Genomic DNA, 17,585 nt, shown 5'->3' with positions numbered 1-17,585 from the left:
TACCTCCACTGAGGAGCTTTTCTCGATCATCTCAGTCTGGTTTGTTCTAATGTTTGTTATATTACAGAAACACTACTGGCCCAATGTTCATGAATTTTCATTGGCCAGGGTGAAGCAATGAAGACTCCATTACATTTTGGACCAGATCCAACCGATGGGGCATCTACATGCATTATCTGCACTTATGGAAACAGCTTTGGCGGAGGTCTGCACTTTCCGAGTTCCCTTCAACTTATTTTTCGAAGTCCATCACTTCTTATTCCAAACTTATTTTTAAACTTTCGAGGTAGTTCTTAGAAATCAGTGTAAGCTGTCTAATGTAATTGGATAAATCCTACCACACTGTCAGACAAATCTAAAAATGAACCTTGAAAATAAAATCTCCTTAAACATTAGAAAGCTTTAGAACGTTGCACAATGGAGCCATGTGCTAATTTAGTATGTCCGTGCCACCTTTTAATACAACAATTACTGAGATAAGCAGGTGAAATGGAGAAAAAGATTCTCCTGATTTAAACATGAAACATGAATATTTTCAATTACTTTCTTTTTCTGCTTTCATAAGCAGCTTAACTGTCAGCAGAACGACGTGTAGACAGACCGTAAATCTGTAATAAAGGCACCTTTTTCATTATGCCAGTATGAAGCTAAAATGAAACCAGATGCACGTGATCACATCTTTCTAAACAATCCTATACACTGTGTCTGTGTGCAGGACTGGCAACTTACCTCTCTGTCTAACCCCCTCCCCACTCACTTTTTACCCTTCCCCTTAGCTTAAATCCTGCATACAGTAAGTGTGCTGGAGAGTTAATGAGCTTACCTGTGTCTTTATTACATTTTGAACAGCTTCTGCTCAGGCTGCTTCTAAAGATAGCTTTCGATGAATATGACATTCAGCAAAGCAGCTTTTCTACCTTTGCAGAACATGACAGCCTTCATATTTGTCAATGCAGCTGAATCTTCACTGAATATAGGCACACTGTATCAAATAACCAGGTCCTTGAAAAACATCCAGAGCCAAGTGTTACAGCTGATGCATTACATTGGACAGCGTCGTACAATCCCTTTCTGATGGTCGGACTGAAAACTGCCTGCAGGAGTGTTTTACCTTTCCAAAACCAACAATCTGGCAGTCTGCACCATACTTTCTAAAGGATGTGTTCAATAATAATAGTAAACAGAAAAAGCCTTAACATTTCCTACAAAACCCAATGACCTCCATCTAAGTGAAGCTTTTACCCAAGGCCAAATTTGTAAAAAAACATTCCTTCCTCCCTGCTAAATTGGCAACTGTTATTTCCCTGCATCCAAAGGTGTATAACCAGGGGTGCACATAACTTTTTTGTCCTGGTTCTCAAAGGAGCACCTAGAGATGTTGCTCATCCTTAAAATGAAATAAACCGTAACTTTTGAGGGGGTCTTGACTTTATTTGCCAGACACACGGCACATAACACGCAGAGGTGAACACAGAACACACATGCAGAGGTGAACACAGAACACACATGCAGTGGTGAACTATAGGTTACTTACGTAACCCCAGTTCTCAGAGTAACATGAAGTGAGATGTCTCACTATGGGATGCGCCTCATCGCGGAGCAAACAGAAGCATCAATCTCATTACGCCAATCCTGATTGGCTGGTGATCTTGACGTCAGCGTCAGGGAATTCACCCCTATAAGTAGCTTGCGCCACGACGCATGCGCCATTCAAAATAAGCACCTCTTCTCGCTTCACCATAGCAAGGAGGGCCGTCTGGTGAGACATCTCACTTCATGTTACTCTGAGAACTGGGGTTACGTAAGTAACCTATAGTTCTCATTCATAACACTCCGTTCGATGTCTCACTATGGGAAATTGTAGCTCCCGTATTGTCAGACGAGCTTATCTCGAAAATCACCAAACCAACCAGAACTTAACAGGTAGAGCTCTGACTCAACCAGGTGCCCAGCACTGCTTGAGTCACACTGGGAGCAGAACGTCCAGCCTGTTAAGAGGTGGACAAAAGTGAGCGGCGAGGACCAGCTCGCCGCTGCACCAATGTCTTGGATGGGAGACATCCTGGACTGAGTCCAGGATGCAGCCAGACCCTGAGTCGAAAGAGCTCGCGGACCCGAGGGTGCCTGCGAACTCTGACTCGTATGAGCCCCAAAGCAATTGCTTCCACAAACCAGTGGGAGAGCCGTTGCTTAGTAACAGGCTTGCCCTTATAAGGGTTAGCCCAGGACACAAGGGGTTGGTCATTATGACAAAGCACCCTTGATCTGTCCCTGTACGTGGGTAAAGCACGGGCTGGACACGGCAAATCCGGCCGCTGTTCCCCGGAGGAATACAGTGGCGGGGAGGATGCCTCAATGTCAAATGTGGTACCTGAACCAACCGCCTTAAGATAAAGGCAGGGTTGGGCTTCAACCACACTCTGTTTGCCCTGGGGCGAACTGAGTGCATGAAGACTGTACATATAGTGCATGAGTGCCACTGGCTCGCTTGGCAGCTGCCAGGGTCAGCTTCATGTCACACTGTATTCAGATTGTACCACTCACGGGCCAGGCCCATAGAGCCAAGCGCTCTGGGTGTGGGTGAAAGATCGCCCCCCCCGCTTGGGACAGTATGTCCCTGCGTAGTGGGAGCTGCCATGGCTGCCCGCACAGCAGCTGATATATCTCCGCTAGCCAGTACATAGCTGGCCAGTGCGGAGCTATCAGGATAAGTGTGTGGCGTTGCTCTCTCACTCTGGCCAGAGTTGGGGGTATCAGAGCCAGGGGTGGGAACGTGTACAGAAGGCCCGGGGGCCAATTGTGCGCGAGTGCATCCACGCCTAACGGTGCATTTAGATCGCGCATCGAAAAGAACAGCTGACACTGAGCGTTGTCTTTCGATGCGAACAGATCCACCGCGGCTCTGCCGTAACGCACCCACAGCTGGCTCACAATCCTTGGATGTAGAGTCCAGTCTGCATAAAGTGGTATACCTCTGGACAGTAGATCTGCCCCGAGGTTCATCACTCCCGGTACGTGCGTCGCTCTCAGAGAGAGGAGACGTCTACCGCTCCATAGGATCAGTTTGCGCGCCAGTGTGTGTAACTGGAGAGAACGCAAACCCCCTTGGCGGTTAATATACGATATTGTGGTCGTATTGTCTGTCCTCACAAGGACGTGATGTCCCCTGAGGAAAGGCAGAAAGCGTTTTAGGGTGAGAAACACCGATAAAAGCTCCAGGTAATTTATGTGCACCCGCTGGAGGTCTCTGCTCCAGAGACCCCTCACCGGAAGACCTTCATAAATACCTCCCCAACCTGTCAGACATGCGTCCGTGGTGACCACTTTCCGTGAAAGGACAGCACCCATAGGCACACCTCGTACTAGAAAAGTCGGATGCAGCCAGTGGCGCAGTGCCATTACGCATTTCACAGTAACCATCACTCACAGGTTTAGTTTTAGGGCGGCCACCCAGCGCTGAACTCCCTCATGTGTAAGCGTCCCAGTCGTACGACCAGGATGGCTGACGCCATGAGCCCCAGCAATCGCAGGCATGATCTGAAGAGAACATGTTTGCGCAGCTGGAAATGAGCGAGACAAGCTCTGAAAGCTTTCACTCTTTCCGCTGACAAGCGAGCTGTAAAGGGCACCGAGTTCAGGTGTAAACCCAGGAAGAGTATAGTCTGCGCGGGGCACAACATGCTCTTCTCTGTGTTTATTATGAAACCCAGGTTGAGCAGGTGCTTTACGAGGACATTTGTCTGCGTAACAGCCTCCTGCTCCGACTGTGCGAGAAGCAGCCAGTCGTCCAGGTAGGTCGGCAGGCGAATGTCTTAACGGGGCTATCGCGGCTTCCGTACATCGTACAAACACCCTTGGACTGAGAGACAGACCGAAGGGGAGTACTCTGTATTCATAACAGATCCCCTGAAATGCGAATCTCAGATATTTCCTGTGTGGGTAATATACTGGGATGTGAAAATACGCATCTTTCAGGTCGACTGATGTGAACCAGTCGTCTTGTCGCACGAGCCGCAGCAGAGATGTGTGAGTGAGCATTCTGAACTTATATCTTCTTAGATATTTGTTCAGAGCCCTCAAATCAAGTATTGGCCGAATTCCGTTCCCTCCCCGTTTGGGAACGAGGAAGTACTTGGAATAGAAGCCGCCCTGACTCTGCTCGGCGGGTACAATAGATATAGCCCTCCTTTCTAGGAGAGAGAGAATCTCTCTCTCCAGAATATGGGCTGACTCTCCTCGGGCCTGCGAATGCAGAATGCCCGAGAAGCGAGGGGGGGTGACAGCGAATTGGAGTCTGTAGCCCCGTGTTACTGTCTTGAAAACCCAAGCAGATGATGTGAGCATCTTCCCCTGCATGCTCCTTAGAGCCAGTGGAGATGTCACGTCTCTTCCCCTCTGAGTCTCTATTTGTTGTGTTATGGGGCCCTCTAGTGTCTGAACACAGTGGTGCCCCTTTTCGACAATCCCCACCGACACTGCGCATGCGCATGACGGTGGTGCCTTCACAACCCCAGCCGGCACTGCGCATGCGCGTGGCGGTGGTGCCTTTAAAGCCCCAGCCGGCACTGCGCATGCGCGTGACGGTGGTGCCTTCACAGACCCGCCTGTAATCCGCCTTTTGAGAGATGCCATAGCTGCTCTCAGAAGGGGAACAGTTGACGGGCTGTTTATTGGTTTTATTGTTTTTCTTATCATTTTTTTGAGCTGCGCCCTCGGCCTGAAGCCTGGATGCGTCAGCGGCAAATGTTTTATGACAGAAAAATCAACAAATTTGTGACATGTGTTTGTGCGGACTTGAAGATGGTGTTGAGGCATCTCTCGAGGCGGCGGGAACACATTTAGAGCTGGGGAACCGTGGACTTCCAGCTCTGTCACAGAGGGGAGAAGGAGGGGCTGTCACGCCGCTCGCTTCTTCTTCCTCGACGGCTGGCCGAAATTCTGGGTTGGCTGCGCCTGAGCTGCAGCCGGAACCGGAGATTATCTAGGCCAGCTCGCCCTCGTCTCCAGCCTGGGCTGGGGACTCGGGGCGGGCTGCGACCTCTGCGTTTTCGGTGTTTTAAACCGAGCAGGGTTCGAGGCAGCTTGGGCGAAGGACTGCTGCTGCGAAGGCAGCGGCTGGACCCTTCGAGGGAGGCAGAGGTGGAGTGCCTCGTCCTCCTTCTTTTTTGAATTCACACCTGCTTTGCATGGAAGCAAGAGCGGAGCCGAAAATTCCCTCGGGAACGATGGGCATATCCAGCACATCCTCCTTTTCCCGGTCTGGGAGGTTGGTGAGGTTGAGCCATCTCGCTCTTTCCTGCACCACCATGATCCCCATTGCCTTGCCCGTGGCCTGGACGGCGCAGCGTTGGACACGAAGACAAATGTCTGTGACCGCTGCCATCTCGTCCAGAGTGGCTGCCCCCGGGTTACCCGACAGGTCCTCGCAGAGCTCCGCTTGGTAAGCGGTTAGCAGCGAGGACACATTCAGGGCCCTGGCGGACAACGCTGCGGCTTTGTAGGACCGTTCAGTCATTGTCGACTGAAATCGGTCCGACTTTGCCGGCAGTGTGGGGTTCCTGCTTGGTGACGGGCCCATCCTCGGTAGGAGGTGGGCTGCTACCAGCGGTTCCATGGGCGGTATGCGGAGCAGGCCGAGCTTCTCCATTCCGTCACAGTCTAGGGAGGAGGCACCCTGGATTGGGACCTTGTTGCTGAAGGGCCGGTCTCTCCACGAGACCGACACCTCATCCAACATCTCCGGGAAGACCGGAAGGAGTTGCCTCTTTGTCCGCGCTGCTTGGGGAAAATGTTTCCCTTCGTAGCGGGACCTGGAGGTCTCCTTGGCCATTTCAGGCCACGGGATGTCGAGTCTGGCCGCGGCGCGTTTACACACGGCCTGCAGGTCCATGCTCAGACAGGGCGAAGCTGGTGTGCTATCGCCCGGGAGAGCAGCCCTCGCTCCAGGCTTTGCAGCCTGAGCCGATGACATGAAGATGTCCTCTTCATGTTCATCCGACTCGGACAGGAGGAACACCGAGGCGTCCTCTTCGTCCTCATCGTAGTCCAGCTCGAGGACATCCTCCGCGGGTGAGACCATGGTGAGGTCTAACCGGGAGCCCCAGCTCGGTAAAAGCGTGGGGTCTCGTTCCCGCGTGTCTTGCCGTCACCGGGTCCCGGCCTGCCAGGGCGCGGGATTCCGGTTCTGCAGCCATCGCAGATACTGAGCCCCAGACCGACATGGAGAGGGGTTCACTCTCTGTGGCGGATGCCCCCGCGTCTTGACTGCCGGCCGGCAGGTCAGTGGACATGGGGGGGTCCTGCTCCGACAGGCTAGCTTGGCGTGCTAGCCGTCGGCGGAGGCTCTTCACGGTGAAGCGGACACAATGTCCGCACGAGCCGGGGTTGTCGATAGCGCCTCGGGCGTGTTCCAGCCCGAGGCAGGACGAGCAGACCTGGTGTGTGTCTGTGCCCGAGATCTTCAACCCGCAACCACAGAGTCGAGCCACCGAGTCCCTGACTCCTCTGGTGTGAGGGAGAGAGGCGTCCATCTTGTTCGCCTCGTGGCGTGGAGAGGACCCGCACTCAACAGGTAGGTTGGGAGAAAAAAAGGTGTTACCACCCTGTCCTTAATCCGGAGAAAAGGACGGTGTGCGTCTTTTATTCCCGGAGAATACTGACTGGTGTGACAGTATGCTCCTTTAATCCTTTCCTCCTCCGTGGGGAAGAGAAAATAAAAGAGCTTCCTCGCTACCGTGGTGTCGATAGTGAGGGAGCGAGCTAACGCTAGCTTGAAAAAATCAGACCTACCTTACTTTCCGGCGAAAGAGAACGGCGAAGTCGATTTCAATACTAACTGGCGTTAGTATTACCGTCTTCCTGCGAAGCAGAAGGAGTAGCCGGCGAGCGCCCGTCGACCGAAATGGTTATTTGGGTTCAGTCTGTGGACCGTTAAGCTTGTCCGGCTACCATAGAGATGTGCTCTGAAGCGAGAAGAGGTGTTTGAATGGCGCATGCGTCGTGGCGCAAGCTACTTATAGGGGGTGAATTCCCTGACGCTGACGTCAAGATCACCAGCCAATCAGGATTGGCGTAATGAGATTGATGCTTCTGTTTGCTCCGCGATGAGGCGCATCCCATAGTGAGACATCGAACGGAGTGTTATGAATGAGAACACAAGACAACATTAGCACGTCCAGTAATCCTACAAGCTGTCATCACTACCCTCCTGACTGTTCTCCTCACTGTCTTCCTCTCTGTCAGACATGGTAGCTGATGATGTAGGCCTACTACTTTCTCTCTCTGGTTGAGTCTGCGATTAGCTGCTTGCATCCACAAGTCAACAGCTGGGTTTGGGTCGAAAGTCTCTGTTGTCATCTTAGACAAGTGGATGTAATCAAATAAGTATGTGAACATAACCAATAACCTACCATAGCCAATAACAAATGAAACTTATTTTATTTGTGTTGTTCATTCATATTTTACCTTAACATTTATTTATTTATGGATCTTTTTTTTATCTCTCCAGTTTTAAAAGGATATTTTGGTTACTGTCCTATAGTATACATTGGAATGATTTCAAACCTGTTTATCCCAATAATTATAAAGGAGTGCCTTGGAAATGTGTGTTTACATAAATTGTGACCAAACCGTTTGAACTTAGACTAAAGTGAACTATCTAAACACTCAGAGTTCTTTACCTCACTGAACTGTAGTATCAGCCTCTCAGTCTGACTGGAGAGGACTCTCCCTCCACATCATTGTAGAAACATCTTCTTCTTATATCCGTTCGAGCAGCTAGCACCAGATGCTAATAACAACAGCCCTAACAATCCTCCCTCTCTCCCATGCTCACTCGCATTTTGGCTGTGAGCTGCGGGCGCCAGATAAGCCAACATCCCCCATTTTCATTGATTGATTGATTGAAAAGTTTATTAACAGCTTGTATATTGGGTACAGTACAGTACAGCTCAAAACATACAATTGTTAAGGGGATGCAGACCAGAGAAAGACTTTCGTCTTGTTACATCAGGGTTCCCCATTTCCAATTCATCACTTACAGCGCCCATCGTACAGGGCAAATGAAACGTGTAACCGGGGTGAAAAGGGTGTTACATTTACTTAATTATGAATGTTGTTACATCAAGGCCGAAAATTAGGATGAGCGCCAACGGTTAAAACAATTTTTTTCCCCTCCCAGAGCTGTCAGCGCAGCGCCACCACAGATCTGGCGCCCTAGGCGAACATCTATAATGCCAGTGCTACGGGCCGGCCCTCAGTTAATATGCAACTCGCAAATATCTTTCTCTCTCTCTCTCTCTCTCTTCTCTCCTCTCTTCTATCTCCTTTATCCTCTCTTCTCCCTTCTCTCTCTCCCTCTCTCTCAATGTTGGTGCGCAAATGCGCCTTTTTTCAAATGACCCGGTGCTCTTTTTTTGGCGGAGGTGCGCATGCGCACCTGCGCACCAGTTATGTGCAGCCCTGTGTATAACCTACTTGCTTAATGTCATTGTATCAAGTATACATATCACACTGTATAACATTCAAGCAGATTGTCCAAATAACAAGGGTGTGACATACCTGAGGAGACCTGGGACTATGCACTGTTAATTGAATGGTACGTCTACATGAGTACGCCTGACAGATGAAAGTCTAGTAAGGCCAGATCTAAAATGTAATCTAATAAAACAACGTGAATGATGTCTGCACTGCCAGACTTACCTCACGTGTTCTGGCTCTGCTCCAAAACGCATCAGCCTGATGCGTTTTTATCATTTTCCAACCTAAGCTGAGACAGCCATCTTTGTGGAATGGGGAAACAACATATCTTTGGCACAACAACCGCTTATGTTTGGGTGAGGCTCGTGGTTGGTCTGGTCCCATAATGTGAGCACATAGTCAGAATAAAATTAAGCAAAATGCAATACAGAAATGCCCCTATGGAGTAATGTTTGTACATTTATTTCTTCTTTTGGTTTCTTTCCTCCAAATCAGCCAGATTTTGTAATATAGAGTATTTTCACAATGCTACTTTATACTTTTATGCCACTACATTTTGTAGGCAAATGTACTTTCTATTCCACTACATCTATTTTAGATGTTTAATTACTAGCTTCTTTCCAGATTTGGATGGGGTGGGAATCTTGATGTAAGAGGGAAGAGGAAAAACTAAAGAAAATGTGAAATATAATATTTTGAAATGCTTGCATCCTTTTCAAACAACCCCACTGAGGGTAAGTTGAAAGACAGGCCTTCAGATTTCAAACACTCTGATTCTTTGAGCAAACGTCCCTATTCAGGGACAGCAAGCTTAATGCTATTACAAGTAATCTTTCAAACCTATTCCTGGTGCTTCTACACTCTTTATTTTAGAGACTGTGAGGGTGTCAAGTGGCACCACACCATTCACCGCATCTGAATACAATCACCTGATTATACTGTACGCTTCATGGACTACTGTTCTATGCAGCATAATCGCTTGACATGAAGTCATTCAAATGACCTCATATGCACATTTGTCAAAAACCAGCTGATGAAATAACGGAGCAAATGCAGAAAGAAATATAATCGCAAAAGTAGACCAGAAATGCTTCAGCAGGAGTCTTTTTTCTCTCTAAATTAGATTTCTTTTTTTATCTAGAGAAATGATAAGAGCTGACCAGGAGAATACAATTTCAGATTGCAAAAAGTTTCAAGGACATCACCAAATGTGTCAAATAACACATGCACTTATGCACACACACACTTGGAAAATTGTACATCCATCCTTCTTGGGTAATGTGCCCCTAACCTAACATACAGTGCACAAATCCCTTCCTCTTTGTGACAGAGATTGCTGGCCAGCTATGCCGCCGCATCACCCAGGGTAAGCACGCCGTGTATCTCAGTGGTAGTGAAGCAATCATGCAAGGCCCGGACTAATCCGTGACACCCGTTAGCCATCCCCCGAGACAGACCGGCACTGACAGGGCCCTGCTGCCCGCTGCCTGGTGCTACACCCATCACCGCTAACGTCTTTATCAGCAGGACAGATGGATTGCAGGCGAGCGTATTCTCCTGGTCATCATAGAGGAGGGAGGGGAGAAACAAAAAAAGAGAGAGGAAGAAGAAACAGACAGAAAGACAGCCAGGCACAGGAGTAAGTGTGCACAATTGAATGAGGGAAAGAAAAAAAAAAACACAGAGACAGGCTGTCAGAGAGGCTGAGTGACAGCAGTGATAAGGTACATCATGGTCTTGTTATGAGGAGCTGGGGGAAATAGGCCCGGAATGACATGGCGTTGAATTAGCAGAGCCAGAGAGGAGAGGAGTGCAAAGGAAGAAAATGAAGGATCAGTATATTAGAGGATACGTGATATAATTGAGAAGGAAACGAGGAATGTGAAGGGGAAAAGGGGCTAGGAGGTAGGGGGCTAGGTAGGGAGGTAGAAAAGGGTATTCCAGCGTCTGAGACAAGTGCCTTCTACAGTGTGACCAAGTAACACTTTAAGACAACATAATATGAAATTCAACACAGCACAATAACCCACAGTGAGCCTTGGAATAAACACATGGAGATAATAAAACCCCAGTTTTGATTGGCAGATCAAATTCCTCAGGAGAAATATTCATATTCGCTACCGGAGCACACATATCTGGCCTTTCGCACAACGGAGATATAGAAGGATTCCATATGATTCTTTCCTCCTCATAAAAACAGGATTAAAGCCTAGCTATAAAAATTAATCAGGTCCGAGCCCAATCCTCTACTCAGAAGCAAAATGTAATAAATGTAATAAAAAAGGATACCTTAGCTTATGATGTTAAAAATGGAAGACAGATTACACCGAATCTTCCATCTTTACAAAGAACTATGTAAGGAGAATAGAAACTGCAGACTGGCATGCTGTTAAGCTAATTTGAATGTCTATAATTAAAGGTTTTAAGTGTTGTCAATATCAGTGATGGTGGTTCTGTATTGTAACATTCAGCATAAAATAATGTGTCAGTAAATGTCACTTTTGACTTCTAAAAAGCTGCTTTAAAGTTGTAAGTACCAAACAAAGAGCAATGTGATACCTCCCCTACATATGGGATCTTATAGAGGCATACATTTATTTTTTGACTGACGATGAAGGTACTGTAATTTGATTGGTCTAATATCTCAGAAGGCAGGCATAACACAATGTCTTGACACCAATGTGGACAATTTAGCAACTACCGTACATTTGGACACACTTGAGACAAGAGCAGTGTTGGGCAAGTTACTTCCAAAATGTAATATAGTACATATTACCTATCACTGTCTTTTTGAAGTAATAAGTTACATTACAATATTACTGTCTCTGAAATGTAATGAGTTACACTACTTTTATATTACTTTTGAGTTACTTCACCAAAATAACCGCAAAAGAATGGCTAAGTATTTTAAATGCTAAAATGTAGTTTAGTGCAGCTGGTATAGCATAACAACTATGTACAGTAGGCCATCAAGGCTACTAACAACTTTTGTTACACGGCTTAGTTGAATACTCGATTCTGATTGTTAATTCTTAACATGTGACACGTTGTTAATACAGTAGTACAGACCACTGTCAAGGACTATAATGAAAGTTGCTAAGGAGGATCAAGAAAGAGAAAGGACAAGAGGTTAAAAGACGGAGCGCTGGACGTCAGATAAATCACCAGAAGAAGGCAGAGAGGAAGTAAACAATAACAGGACACAGAATGGGCTCTGTAGTTTGTTTAGTATATGGCCGTGTAATAAGCGGGATAATGTGCAGTGAGGCGGTCTTATGGGGTAAACACCAGGCTTACTAATCTACCCGCACAATTTGTCTCTGGTGTCGGAATGTCTCGCGATGTTGGTAAATTAAATTCCATTTAATTTTGGGTTAAAACTTGTTGTAACTGCGTTACTGAGAATTGTAACGGGTAGTATATTACCCAAATGTCATTAGTAATGCGTTACATTACTTCGTTACAGCAAAAGTAATACATTACTGTAACTCCGTTACTCCGGCTCAGGAAGAAATCCCTCCGGATTATAAAAGACCCCCATCACCCCAGCCACAAACTGTCCAGTCTGCTGCCGTCTGGCAGGCGTTACCGCAGCATCCGGACTAAAACCACCAGACTCAGGGACAGTTTCATCCCACAGGCAATAAGACTGTTAAACAACTGAACTGCTGAAACAATTTCATAGCATTCATCTGCTACTTAGTAATTATGTATCTATTCATCTAATATATCATTCCAATAACTGGCACATAGACTCTTATTTCACTATTTCACTTTTTTTTTTAAACATTTATTTTTGTATTTATTTTTTAATATTTACTTGCACTATATTTTTCTGTGTTTCTGTATTATTGTGTTGCACTTTTGGAGAAGCCTGTGACCTAAGATTCTCATCTACCTTGAACCTTGATCATTATTCATTCTTCAAAGCACACCACTGTTGCTCAGTTGTTTTATAATTATTTTACATGAAGTGTAACTTCAACAACTTCAATACGGAAAGATGAATTAGGGAGAAAGAGGAGAGCAGATTCCCCGCTGGCTGATCTGAGGATGTACTGTAGGCAACAGTGGTCTAACGCAGCGTCCACACGGCGGCGTGCGTTGAAGCTTGCCGGCGGGCGTGTCTGAAACTCGACCAACAACCAACGCCTAACCATGAATCTCCCGCCCCGGACACACAAGCACGCGGTTTGATTGGCAAGAGCTTGTACTGGCATATGATTTGATTGGCTGACGCTTCCGTCGAAGCTTCAAAAGTTGAACATTGCTCAACTTTTGAAGCGAGCAACGCGAGCAAAGTGAAGTGACACTCCCACAATGCAGTTCGGCAAAGCTTGACGTCACCCCATTCAAAGTGAATGGGCAGAAGCGTTGAAGCTTCAACGCACGCCGCCGCGTGGACGGGCCGTAAGGCGAAGACTTCACAAGCTATGAATATCTGTCTCTGTGCAAGGAGCTGTGCTAGGTAGGTCTGAGGAAATACTTAGGCGCACTACGCGGGGATTATGTTTGCTGAATTCAAACAAAAAGTCAACTTGAAAAAAAAAACATCAAGACTCGATTTAATGAATAATAACAGGAAGGAACCCTTCTCCTTTACATTTGTTTGCTTGGTTTCATCTTTCTCTCTGTATCTAGGTTGGACTCTTTGCACTCATCCTTCTCTATCTTTCTCTGCTAGAGTTCCGCAAACAGACTCAAAGCTCACAAGTCGTCTGCAGGAGGTGATGTCTTCAGAAAAAGACAACACAAGAGTAGGGGCTTTTGGAAAGTTCTTTGAAAATACATTAATATTTAGTTGAATAATTGATGCGGTGAAAGCTTGAGAGCCTGCTGACAAAAACCCAGAGCACTCGCAAACACACTCACGACATGATGGCGGTTATCTGGGAGGTCAGAGATGATTCATGGGCAGGTGGGGAGCGGTCAGGGAGAATGGAGGGTAGAGGATTTATACAGGGAGCTTAGCGCCTTCAAACACTTGTTTTTTAAAAGCTCAATTTCTCCACGCCGATAAACGGATCTCTTCCCAGTGAGAAATGAGAACATTAACTAGGACACGGACATGGTGCACTCTATGCGGCCCTGCCGAAACCCTCTGAGCTGTAACATTTCACATCTGAGCTGCGTTCCTTACAAGCTCCCCTGACACCCCAATGCATCATGGGATGCCTGTAGGGTAGGTTTTGGTTGGGGTAATGTGTGATGTGTCTTAAAACATGACAACAACTGCGGGCGTTTCCATTAAGAACAACACAAGTCAGTGTTACAACCGCACCTAGAGGCGCATGGAGGTTCTTTTTCTACCGGACCTTGTAGACCCTGTTTTTCTCTTTTACCTCCAGAGGTCAGAAGGACGGATGAAGAGGGAAAGAAAACAGCCATTGCATCAACTTTTGACAAATATATAATGAGGTGGCACAAATGACCAACAGTTGAAATTGTGTGCTTTTTAAAAATGTGTACATGTTGCTTTTATTTTACAGCGTGACTGCCAGGCACCGGTTTAGACTGTTTACACTAATGCCTTGAGGCAATGCTGACTAAACAAACCATCCCTGAACCACTACTCCCACTCCTGCTCACAGATCCCCTTATCTTGCCTCTGCACCCATTCAACCCAGTTACAGTGATGTGCTATAACATGTCACATATGTTCTTTGCCCACCATGTGATCTGAGCTTTACCTTTACAAAACAAGGAGAGTAATAAAGGTCACACTGAGTTAAATCATTTGTGAGTGGGTGAATGTGTGGGGGCAACTGAGCGTGGTTCGGGTGACCTTCTGCTAGCATTTCACTTTGCTCTTTGTATTGGTTTCAATATTTACAGTTCCTCTGATTTTACCTAATGTCCTGATAAATTCAGAAATAAGTGAACAGCAATAATTCCCTCTGTACTACAACAGAGCCACATTATACCCACACATCTGACTCTCTTTTTAACAGAAATACTGCCCTTACTCACTTATTAACACCAAAAGCATCTACTTTGCTGTTGTTGTGACTAATCATAACCTTCTGTTATAAAAACGAAACACTTCCTGCACAGTATGAACCTGAACATGAGCACAATCTGTCCTTGTTGAAAAAATAACCTGCTATGTTCTGGTTGTCTGATGGTAATATGTTGAGTTGGCCCTTTGATACAGAGATGGTTGTCTCAGTAAGATTGAAAGACTAACAAAAAAGACAGAAAACGGACCGCATTCAACATCGTAAGAATGGAGAGAAGGGAAATTGGCTGTTTGTTCTTTTAACCTGAGCTTTATGACCTGGGCCTGCCACACAGCTATTTAAAAAAAACTTATATTGCAAGATTTGTGTTGTTCGAGAGTATGTTATACCTGATATTTTGTCTGTTCGGATAGTGATCGTAATGTAAGGGTGCCTCCAAGGACCAAGGAAAATGCACAATCTGAGTGGACCAAAGAAATGTGCTCGTATTCTGCACAGTAATAACAGTCCCTATAATGTCATATTCTCTAATTATTTTTTGAATGCTAGTAGTAACCCTAACCCTCACCCGCCTGAGTAACAAAGCACAGAGCTAACCACATGCCTCAATAAAAAAAAAAAAGTGAAATGTAAGAAAGTCATTCCTCTACCAGGAGACCTTGTTTTATACTGGCTATTGACCAGTTTCTGCCCTTTTGATGTGAACTCTGTTCAGCTCTCACTCACCCTGACCTCTGACCTGGCTAAACAAACTCAAACGAAACAAAAAAAGAGTCCACAGCTCAAAAGAAAGACGGATATAAAAAGAAGAATATTTCTTACCAGCGTATGTGTGAACTCAGGGGCATGGTCGTTCTTGTCAGTAATGGTGATGGTTGCCGTGGCGGTTCCTGTTAGTCCCACCTCACTTCCTGCCATGTCCTTGGCCACAATCTCTAACTCATATGTTGTGGTCGGCAGGGTCTGGAAAAGAAACACACAGTGATTCAGGGCTAAAAAAGGGAGAATGACCTAGATCTGAACGGAAGAAAAAGTCAATCAAGAAAGTGTTGTTAATCATGGAGCGATATAAATAAGGAGAATAATGGAAAATGGAAAACTTTAGAGAAAAAAGAGGCATTGCAATTACTAACAGAATAAAAAGACCATATTAAGGTTTTCCAGTTATCGTTTCGGCATCAGAAAGGAGGCACCACACATACACACATACACACACAATTATGCAGTGGTAATCTCCAGATAATCTATTTAAGAGTTGAATCATTAAAAATCATTACGAGATGAATGATTAGCCACGTGAGTGATTAAATTAATCCAACTCAAGCACAAGCTAACACTTATCGCCATGTTTTACATTACTGTAAGAGCCTTTGACAAAGCTTGAAAGCTATTTTAATAGCCCACTAGAGGCTGGAATGTACCATCACATTGACTGGATAAGGGCAAAAAAACATCATCATGCAAATATGCACCTTCGTGCTCACATAGCAGTGTTAAAAGCTCCAGTAAACACTCTTGACATCTCTAGGGAAAAGGTCAGGACACCACATTTAGAAATGCATACATATAATATAGTCTGGTTGAAAGAGAGAGAAAAAAGGTCCCTACAGCTATGCAGTACAGGATCAAAGTATAAGCATACATCGCACGATTTATTCTCATCCATTTGAAACATTCCTGTGTGGCTTAGGGCGGATTTTCACACAGTTTCCACTATTCTTTGGAGCATTAAAGATCAAGACTTTCAGGCCTTGCATGAAAAGACAAATTATTTTTCTCTGCATTAAAATCATAGCGATCATTCAGGGACTAAGAGACTCTATTGCCTTTGAATCTTTACACTTATTTTCAGTCGTTTTTGTTGTTGAAAATGAAGGAAATAAGATTAAATAAAACCCAAACTGAACCCATATGATCCAGGCTTACAACATAAATTACGTATAATTATTCTACTTTCCTACACAAGCCAGGGAGAGGGATCTGCACTTGTTTACAATGTAGCTTTCCTGGAGCTCAAATTATATATGTAATTCATTTACCGGCCTGCTAGCATTTGTAATCTATACAACAATTGGATAAATATTGCTCATACATACAGCGAGGGGGAAGGTATTTATAATGATCATAGCAGGGATAATCATGTGTTGCCATAATTCATGCCTAATATAAATGTTGACTGTGGCATATAAATAATAGGAGATAGGGGCTGGTAAAAACAACATTTATTTGTCTCCCTACTGGGGGTGTTAACTGTCACATGCTTAATACATGTCATCCATTTGTTTCACTGAAAATGCTGCTGGAGCTCTCTCGTGTGTTTGAGATTCACCTCTGAATGCATGTACACTCTTTTTATCAACTCATGATGCAAAAATCAGAGGAGTAAAAACCAAAGTGGAATACACACAAAAAGGAAAGAAATGCAGGCTGTTTTGAATCAAATGCAACAAGCCTGAAATCATTAAAGCAACTTATTGCACATTAAATATAACAATAGGAATAAGAAAAAGGACAGGCTTTTCATCAGCCCCTTGTTTAACACACTAAAAAGCCTATAGGAGGCCATCTATGGGCCAACTGATGACCACTAGGTACTGTTCTAGCTGAGCCTATTGTACAGCGTAATTACATTACACAAGCTCCTTGTTAGTGTTTTTTTAGCTAAATAAAGCTAGGTCATTTTAACAGTATATCACATGTTGATTTAAGCAATGGCAATAGTAGTAAAATAGTCCTAGGAATGTATATTTGGGATTTCATGGTTGTTTGTATGCTTCCATCCATGCCAGCTTCTGGTTTGCAATTGAACGTTTATAATTGTTCTAATATCCTGTTCAATTGCATTTATATTAGCATTCACTGCACAAGCTCGGACTCAAACCTACCGTGTGTTTACTTCATTTTCTCTGAGTCATCATGCCCCTGATATTCATATTCTTGAAAAGTCCACCTGATTATTGTTGATGATATTGTTGTGGCAGTTGTGTGTGTGTGTGTGTGTGTGTGTGTGTGTGTGTGTGTGTGTGTGTGTGTGTGTGTGTGTGTGTGTGTGTGTGTGTGTGTGTGTGTGTGTGTGTGTGTGTGTGTGTGTTCTACTTCTTCCCTATCATAGATAGTGCTCTAATCTATTTCATCTGAGGCAGGCAG

The 17,585-nt window shown here is 45.3% G+C and overlaps 1 protein-coding gene across 1 annotated transcript in view; it reads right to left on the bottom strand.

Annotated features, from left to right (window-relative positions):
- Positions 1-17,585, bottom strand: part of cdh13 (cadherin 13, H-cadherin (heart)) — a 467,262-nt gene that overhangs the window by 92,233 nt on the left and 357,444 nt on the right. Inside the window, exon 9 of the mRNA XM_034210651.1 lies at positions 15,261-15,401. Within this exon, the coding sequence (XP_034066542.1) occupies positions 15,261-15,401 (141 nt within the window). The remainder of the gene's footprint in view (positions 1-15,260; positions 15,402-17,585) is intronic.

The sequence above is a fragment of the Gymnodraco acuticeps genome, unplaced genomic scaffold (assembly GCF_902827175.1).
Source record: "Gymnodraco acuticeps unplaced genomic scaffold, fGymAcu1.1, whole genome shotgun sequence".
Lineage (NCBI taxonomy): Eukaryota > Metazoa > Chordata > Actinopteri > Perciformes > Bathydraconidae > Gymnodraco > Gymnodraco acuticeps.
Note: the sequence above shows the minus strand (reverse complement) of the source record. Positions and strands in the feature narration are given on the sequence as shown.